General features: G+C 38.7%; 1 protein-coding gene across 1 annotated transcript in view; it reads left to right on the top strand.

Moving 5' to 3' along the window:
- Positions 1-5: 5 nt before the first annotated feature.
- MOXD1 (monooxygenase DBH like 1) overlaps positions 6-9,793 on the top strand; it is a gene marked incomplete at its 5' end in the record, with an annotated part of 69,105 nt that continues 59,317 nt past the window's right edge. Inside the window, one exon of the mRNA XM_006034242.1 lies at positions 6-68. Coding sequence (XP_006034304.1) covers positions 6-68 — 63 coding nt within the window. The remainder of the gene's footprint in view (positions 69-9,793) is intronic.

Below are 9,793 nucleotides of genomic sequence, written 5' to 3' on the forward strand. Positions count from 1 at the left end.
CCGCGGGCGGCAGGGCCCGCGCCGACATCGCCCTGGGCGGCGTGGACAGGGGCCAGCCCTACCTGCAGGTGAGCGCCGCCTCCGGCCTCTCCCCTTCCCCGCGCTCCCCCTGCTCTGCTCCTTGCCTCCCCACCTGCACAGCTTTCCACGGGGGCCAGTTACACCCGCCCTTGTCTCTGCCTCTTTCTCTCCCTGCCCCTGGCTCTACTCCTGCCTCTGCCCGGCTGCTTCTGATGCCAGTACCGCTGCCCCTTCCCCACCTGTCTCTGTCTGCGTCTGTGTCCCTGCCCCTGCCCACAAGGCTTGGTTATTCAGAATTACTGCCATCGCCTGTGCCTTCCCCTTTCCCCACCTCCTCCCCGCTGGTCCTCCAGAGCTAACTTTTCAGCTGGGAAGTAAAGTAGAGGGAAGCCAAAATCATTGGCTCTTTCTGTACAACTTGGTTTAATACCATTTTGAGGTTGAAAAGTTTCCTAGGCATTGCTTAAGTCTTTGAAAGAGGGGTGGAAGACCTAGCACCTCAGCCTCATTGGTGCACAACTAGTAAAAAAAAACACTTTCTTTTAGCGGTTTAGTCAGAGAGCTGAGAATTGGGCTCTGTCTTAGTGATCATCCCAGGTCCCTTTCAGATTCTCCTTTCCAACCCATTTAGCAGTCCCAACCCAAGCTGGGGGAGCAGGGGTGCAGCCTCTTCACCTGTAGACATCCTCATTTACTGCTCATCCCCTATGTGCTGGAAGCAGCCCTAGGTTTTTTCTGTTTCAACAACAGAAGTCAACAGCGACACCCTGGGTGTTTCTGTGTTTGCTAAACCTAGCTCCCAATATGACAGGCTCCCAAGACAATTTCATGGGCTTTTCCCAGACAACTTGTTTTAATACCATTTGGGGTTCAAAAGTTTGCTAGGCATTGCTTAAGTTTTTGAAACAGGAGTTGAGGACCTATCATCTCAGCTTCATTGGTACGTAGCTAGTAAAACTGTCCCAACAGGGCTTACAAACTGGTAAGATAACAGTTAGGCAAGAGAAGCACTGAGCAGCATCTTCCTCTACCAGTGTAAATCTGGAGCAAGCCCTTTAAACCCAGTGGTTACATAAGGGCAAATTGGATTAAGCCAAAGGAATCGGGTCTAATGTCTACAAAGTATGAACCAGATTGAGTCACCCTTATTTGCCTGCACCATAGTTTATTTTCCTAGTAGCATCAGTGACTTCAAAGAAAACACTCAGAGGTACAGTAGTATTCAACATGAATGGAAGGTGTCAGAAGCTTTAAAGGAATGACCTTTCTTTTTTTCCCTCCATGAACTACTAGAAGTAATTTAATTATTGAAATCATCTATTACCTACCAGAGAATGTTTATTTTAAGCATGTCGAATCTTAAAAATTTCAGTAGGAAAGCTTGAGTCCTAACCATTCTCCCTGGCATCTGCTTAACAAATAGAATTTCTAAAATGAACTGATATTTTGAACATTTTAACACAACTAACACCTATGGAGTTTTTTCTTTACTTTCCTGACTGCAGCGTAGGCTGATATTTATCTTACTTAAATTAAAACCTATGATTTCCATCAGCAAGGTATTTTCTTTGTGCTGCTTTTAAACTGAAGGTATGTTTTTTTCCAGAGATTCTAAATCTAAGTAAAACACAAAACCAAATGATAGTAATTTAGTTATCTGGAAATATACTTCATAGATTCGCAGCATTTCAGACCAGAATGGACTGTTAGTTTACCCAGTTTGTGTATCACAGGATATCCTGTTACCATGTGTACTGAGTCCAATAACTTGCATTTGACTAAAGCATAACTTGTGTTTGGCTAATGAGCATCATCTAGACAGGCATCCAGTCTTGTTTTAAAGATGCTGGGAGATGGGGAATCCATCATTTACCTCTGGATTTCGATCCAGTTGTTAAAAAGTTAGTTTTGCCTTATTTTGAATTTAAATGCGTTTGGCCATTTGTAGCTATTGTTTCTTTTTTATTTCTTTTGTTTGGGGGGAGGGTTGTGAGTTTTTACAATTTTGTTGCTGTTGTTTTCCCTGTCTCCCCTAGATTAAATATCTTTTTAGTACCCTGCATTTTCTCCTGGGAAGAACAGATGAATATACTGAAATCAAGTCATCTCTTGGTCTCTTTCCTGATAAACTAAAAAGGTTAAGCATTCTAAGTCTCTTACTGGAAAGCATTTTCTCTAGCACTAGAATCATTTTTGTGGGTCTTGTTTGCACTCTCCTTCCTTCCCCATCCTTACTAAAATGTACAGTATTCTATTATACTTCAAAATGTTTTGTTCTTTCTTATCCACAGTAAATTGTAACTGAAACAAAAAGATGATTGATACTAATGACTTCATGCTGTTACAAAATACATAATGCTGTTTTTCTTGACCTGCACATTTGACTCATAAGCATATGATGTGCAAAGTGCAATGGATTATTCTGCTGAAGTGTGAAACAGAGTGTCTGGCTAAAATGCCAGTATTTAGTAAGCTGGCTGTTGTCTTTTTCCCTGTCTTCCTTTGCTCAGCCCTAAGGCAAGATCCTACTTAATTATTCTTGTAAGAACAGAAGTAAAATCCAAAAAACAAGCTCTAAAGAAAAAAATAAGTTTGTTTCAAAACAGGGTATTACCAGGAAGCCTTTAGAGATTGATAGCTTAAGAATCTTATTTGAACTATACCCAACCCAACTATTACACAGCTACAATATTATCAAAGTCATTTAAAATATTTAATGCTTTTCATATCATCATCTCCAGTATATATTTCTAAATAGGACATTGTTTCACACTTACTGGAGGATGATGACTTTGATGGTGTATGTATTGTATGACCAGTTCAATGCTATAAAATGCATCGCCTCTGTAATAAGGAAGGTGAAATTGCATTTTCTTTATTCCATTATAACAAAGTGCTTGTGCTCCATGGTCATCAGTAGTACAATGTGTCTTGGCCTACATTTTGAAAAGGAGATCCTCTATGGGTGTATCAAAGTTCTGACATACCTTAAAAGAAGTCTAATTTTCAAAAGACGAGCAGAAATCTGGTCCCTTTAAAATGTTTCAAGGTGAATACTAAAATCACAAGTTTCTTGTAAAGCTGTAGGTCCTTATCTGTTTTCTTTTACCAGCTCTGACCTCCTTTCTATTTTTAAAAAGTCACAATAAGAAAAACTTCTTCACCTGAGAATAGATGTTATAACCACAGTGAAAAATATAGTGATCAATATGTTAAAATTGGATTCTGTCAATTACTCTGTAAAAGATCAGTTTACTAAGGTGGATGAAAGCTTGCAGATGACTCCCAGGCTACAAAAAATCATTTTCCTTGCATACACTTATCTTTCTTTCACAAATATCCCCACGACTACCACAACCAGCACCACTGGGAAGTGTCTTTCCAAAAAATAAGTAAATGAAAAAGGAAGAATAATATTTCAGGTTGTGGATATATAGCAGACAGGAAACAAAGAGTGGGAATAGATGGTCAGTTCTCACAGTGGAGAGAGATTAGGAGTGGGGTTTCCTGAGGCCAGGTACAGACATTACACTTTTACTGGTAAACGTGATCGAAAACCAGTCTCTAAACCTATAATAGAATAGAAGTTCGGCAACCACAGACTGGTTTAAAAATGGCAGAACCCAGTCTAAGGTAGGCAGCCTGAGATTTCCCCCCTCCCCGCAAAAAAGGGGGAATGTGTGTTCTGCTCACTATGGATCTAAAATATGCTGCTTACAGAAAACCATGCAACTTAGATCTATTTTGCCTTGGCTTTTTGAATGTCTGTATCTAGCTCAAGTGGCTATGTTGTTTAACACAGTCTATTTAACATGTTCATAAATGATTTGGAAAAGGACAGGAATAGTGAGTGGGGTAGCCAAGTTTGCGATATACAACATTTTTAAAAGTGCTTAAAAACAAAGCTGATTCTGAAGAATGGCAGAAAAACCTTGTGCATTTGAGTGAAAGGGCAGCAAAACACCAGGTAAAGTTCAATATTTGTAGATACAAAATGATGCACATAAGAAAAATAACCTGAGGCACTTACACAATGATGAGCCCTACATTAGCTGGTAATGCTCGAGACAGATCTTGGAACTATGGTGGTTAGTCCTCTCAAAATATCACCTCAGTCTTCAGCAGCAGTCAAAAAGGCAAATAGTTATTATTAAGGGAACTGAAAACAAAATAAAAAATGTTATATTTCTGCATAAATCTGTGGCATACCTACATCTTGAATTCTGAGGGTTCTGGTTCCCCAATCTCTAAAAGGATATAATAGAACTAAAACAGGTACAGAAAATGGCAACAAGGATGATGGGAGAGGGGGATAATGGAGAGGCTTTCATTTGAAGAAACTAGGCTAGAACATATGAGGTTGGAGAAAGATGAGTGAGGGTTAGGATAGAGATCTGTAAGATAATGAATAGTGCAGAGAAAGGAAATAAGCATTTACTATTTACCATTTCTTACAATACCAGAACTATTTTGAATGTCTGTACCTAGGATATACAATGAAATTATTAGGAAGTGATTTAAAACAAACAAAGGGAAGTTCTTTGTCACTCCGCATGTAATTAATGTATGGAACCACAAATTAATGTGGAATGTTGTTGAGGCTGATTGTTTCACCAACTTCAAATGAAGATAGGACTAATTTGTGCAGGATGAGTCCATCACTAGATATCAAATATGAAAGTTGGGGTTGCAGCCAACAAAGTAAAGGGGCAGTCTGGACAAGCCCACCTCTTTCCTGTAGTATCAACTCTGCCAGTGTGATTTACAGCAGGCTGGGCTGGATGGACCTGTGATTTGGCTCAGTGTGACACATCTTCTGCTTTATATTAGATGTTGATCTTTAATTATTTTAAGTGTTCCTTTGATTTTGATGTTAAAACTTTTGTTTCATCAGGACCATGGAGGAACAGAAGGGATTATTTGGTGTGGAGAGCAAAGGGCAGAAAGTACCTGTAAGACAATTTCATTAATCAGTTTAGATAGATCAATCAGACTGAAAGGTACAATTATACCATAGAAAAGAGTGGCTCTGGGAAGGGAGGGCAGGAGCTGAGAATAGAGACATGGCTTCACCCAGGGCTAGCATAATTTTAAAAAGTGTTAACTACTTATGAAGGGTTGAACAACCTTGTGTTGGAATTTGAGCATTTCAGGAATTCAGAAGTCATAGTGGGGACTTGGATTTTGCTAAGATGCAGATATGTCTCATGACATTATTCCTATGGCAACTTAATTTTTATACAAGGAGGTGGGAAAATAGAAAGAGGAGATAAATACAGGCTAAGCAAAAGAAAAGTTAGAGAACTGTGAAGAACAATGACCGAGCTACAGCCAAATCTGGCATGTTCGGGGGGCGGTGTTAGGGCAGAGCTGCAGAATATGCAGGGCTGAAAAGAACATGTTTGATCAAGGCAAAAACATGGAATGGTGCCTGACATTGTAGAAAAGTTGGGAACTGTTTGTTCCTAGTACCTTGGAAAAACTGTCAAAGAGCAACCCAGGGTTAAAAAAATGTTACCCGTGTAATATTGCCAAGGCCACTTTCAACATAGATTATTCTTACTCTCCACAGAAGTGCTTGGGGCTGTCTTAACTTTTGCAACCAGTTTTACAGGGAACCCCCCGCCTCCCCCCCGCCATCTAAGCATCTCTTTTGTGCTTATGAATTGACACAGCATGCATTTTCAAGCTAGATCCATGCCTTTTCCTTGGTCTCCACCCCTGTCTGGAATAGTGCATCCCCACTCGCAGCACGTAGCCTCTGAGAGTCCCATTTTGGGAGAGTAATCCTCCTTGATGAATGCCTATTTTGTGCAAGTTATACAAGAGGATTGCATTGTTAGAGTCTTCTGTTGAACTTACACAAAAATAGTCCTTACTCAGAGTATACATCATTAGTGAATAGGGACTGTGGGTTACTAAAAAGTACTTTATTATTCATTATAGACTTGCTTGTTAACTGTCACCCAAACTAAAGAATATCTGTTATCAAATGTATCCCATAGAGTTAGCTTAATTGCTCATAGAGCCGTGTTTGGAATGGATTTTAAAAGACACAAAACAGTGAGCATTCTCAGTGCTTAACTATATGCTGCTTTTAAGTGCACTCATGCTAACAACAACAAAAGACGTGTTTAGAAAACATACTGACAGGCACCCAAAGGGGAGGTGCAGAGTGTGTGCCGTACTGGCATATCTTAGCTGGAGCTTTGTTGGAGGTAATTCATGCCTTTGGACAATGTGGAAAAATCTCTATATGACTCAGGCCTTCTTGGAATTAATATGGGGATGTTCTACTGCAACTGGGTAGAGGGTGCTGCATCTTCTTCCCAAGAACTGCCATGGATGAGGTAAGGTTCCTTTCCTTTTTCATGTTCTTGTGTGACAAGGTACTTAGTAGAATTTTGCAGATTCATTGAAATCTGAAAGGACCTGGAGTGCTTCTGCTGTGCCCTCAAACTTGCAACTTGTCAACCATGCACCTTAGTGCCCATGTCACCCCAGCCCTGATGAGGCAAGGTGATGGAGAGCTAGGTATAGGTTACCTTTGTACATATTCTTTGCAGGCTTCAGTTCTTTGGACTCCATAAACAAAGAGGAGATTATATATTTTTTTAAGTTTCTTATAAACCTGCATTTATCTGTCTGTCAAAGTTTCACATATCAATTATAATGTGAACAAACACAGGGACCTGGGAATCCAAAAAAATATAGCAGTGCTCAAGGCATAAAAATAGAGTAGAGTGTCAAAGGGATTTTGGAGCACGGGTCTCATTGACAGCTGTGCTTCAAGATTCCTTATGTTCTTTTGGAAACCTGTGCCCCAATATGGTAATTTTAAGTAATTAAAAATGGGATATATAAATCTGGACCCTGAATGAGGACTACTCCTAGTGACAAGGAGCTCCTTTTTCCCCTTAAAGCATATTTTCACATGCTTTGTGCAGTCCATCCTTATTAGTCGTAGTCCTTCATCTTATTCCATAATGTGATATGGAACATCTTTTAGATTAACAGACTTGATTTTCAGGGTCCAAATGAGGGAGAATTTATTGAATCATTGGGTATCTGTTCCAGTGTTTAATAATCCTTTGTTAAAAGCACCTTATTTTGACTTCCAGCCAGTGGATCTTGCTTCTATGTGCTAGATTAAAGAGTATGCTATATTAAAGAGCCCTCCTATCTTCCTTTTGTGCAGGGTACTAATAAAAACTTCTAAATTTCTCTTAGTTTCCCAGAAACCAAAGTGTGTCATGGCAGAGTTTAGATCCATCTTGAAGCAGAGCATGCAGGTCATGCAGAAGCGAATTACAGTATTAATGTTTTCCGATTTTTAGGTTTATATGACATACATGAATGGCTTATTTGTATATAGACACACACACATGTGTTTAAACATTATTTATTTTGGGGACAAATTCTTCTAGCATTACCTAAAATGAATAGTTCAATTCATGTCAATAGGCTGTGTGTACCCTGGTGTAATTCCACTAACTTAATCAGTTACACCTGGAATGACTATAGTATATTAGGACAACTCACATAAATAAAAATTGGGGTTTGGGGTTTTGTAGCACTGAAAGTTTACTTATTTTAGTGTTTTTATATAGAACCATTAGTAATTAAACACAGACTTCTCACAGGTAGTAGATTCACTTGCTCTTGCAAAGTGTTCTTTAGACACTGCAGTAGCTTGCTTGTCACCTTAGCTTGTCCATCTGATTTTTTGGGTGAGGGTTAGGGTGGGGAGTTGGCTAGAATCATCTCCGATTGACAGAGAGATTAATACTTACAGACTTTTCCTGTTTGTAAGTTTCCTATTGATCATTCAATTTTTAATACAGTGAGAACTGAGTAGAATCTTTGCCTTAAAATAAAGGTGAAACTCACTTGGAATTGGAAAAAATGTTTTGTCTTCTTGATTGTAAAATTATGTTCTGTCTGCTTCCTGCTAGACACAATATGAAAACAACCTCTTGTGGTATTATCCAGAGTCTGCTGGAAGGAAGAGCTGCAGGATTTCATCTACATGAAATGCAATAATTCAGACAAATCTTCACCACACATTTCCTCAATCTTGCAAAGCTTTGGTTTGGTGCAGATTCCAGACAAAAGTTTTGGTCAGTTTTTGGATTGTCTAGAATAATTTGTCTTGCTTAAATATCCTAAGTCATAATGTCTGCTGTGTCAATTTACTGCTGAGAAGTCCCTAATTGTCTTCACTGATCATATCAAGCCCTAGATCCTGCCCATGCTAGAGTATTTTTGTGGCCATTTTACCCTACACCAGTTAGCAGTGTCCTCTTAGCTGGGAATAACTGGGACACACTTTGTTTTGCCTATACTCTTTCTCTGGTATCCTATGGCTATTTTACCCCTTACAACCATTCAATGACCCACCGAAATGCAAGTGTTCTTTGGAGAAGAACACAACAGTGTTTATAAATCATAAAGGCTGACTCTTACATGCATGTTAAACCTGCAGTGCAGTTGTGGGATAGGTTCATAGTTTGTGAATTGAAAATGGGTTGACAGGTGCTATGTAAAATTTATTGTAGGAAATGGACATCATAAACCCTCCCCCATTCTTAGACATTGTAAAGATTTTGAGGGGGTTTTTTTCTTATAAACACCTGTTCAAGTATGTGATGACAGCTGGCAAAATTTTTTTTCCTCAAGGTTCCTTGTGCAGCTGTGCTTACATTCTTCAAGGATAAAACAGACCCTATTTACATCTTTTATTACATCCATAAGACATTACTCTCCCTTCTGTTTTGTATAGCACCAATCAGAGACCATATCTATGGCAAAGCTTTTATATGAAAGAGATAAAGGTTAATGGAATGCAAGAAGTGATTTAACTTCATTACTTTCTTCTGTGGTGAATGATGCAGAACAACTTGCACAATCTGTAAGACTTAACTTTCCATGTGTTGCTTCACTTCCTAAATGGCTTGCAGTGACAAAACCATCTAATTATTTGACTGATCTAAATTCTGTGCTAAGTTTTGCTAATGTTGATTTATACAATATTACTTTAGGCAATGCAGAAACTAAGCGTGTCACATTTCAAACATGTTAAATTGGTTCAAAGGCCAAAATGTTCAAAAGAAGTAAAAGTCTGTGCTAACATGTATGAAGACTAGCACTTTCTTCCCAAGGATTAGCTGTAATACTGTGCGTTTTCAACATTTGTTCTATGAACAACCAAATCTAAGTTTTTGTAATAGCAATAAGAGGTCTGGCTCTCCAGCATAGTCCTCCTTCTGTAATAATTTATAGTCATGTAGCACTAATGACAATTTTTACCAGTCAGATTTGCTAATGTTTTAAGCCTAGTGTGAATTTATTTTGTATAAGTGTATGGTGAATATCTGCAGAAACAGCAAAAAAGAGAATCAGGCATTACTTTTTTGCTGTAATGGATGAATAATAAGCATAGAATCAGTAAATTGGTCCATTTTCTACTGCTGTTAATATTCGTTATGACCAGAGATTTGCAAATTTTGGAATAATTTGTACCACCATAGCCTTGTATACAGTAGAAAATGAGGCACTTTAGGCAATGTGGATGCAGTTATTCTGGTATAGTTTATTCCCATTTTGTAGACAGAATAAGATAACATCATTACCCAAATCCAAGATGACCCTGAATTTTAAGACCACCCCTCAAGTAATTAGATTCTAAGCATAGAAAATGTATCAATTTGCTTTAATTTTCCATGTGTAGAATCTAATTATTGGATGGTCATCTCAAATGCCCTCTCCCATG

Source organism: Alligator sinensis, unplaced genomic scaffold (genome assembly GCF_000455745.1).
Source record: "Alligator sinensis unplaced genomic scaffold, ASM45574v1 scaffold1338_1, whole genome shotgun sequence".
NCBI lineage: Eukaryota > Metazoa > Chordata > Crocodylia > Alligatoridae > Alligator > Alligator sinensis.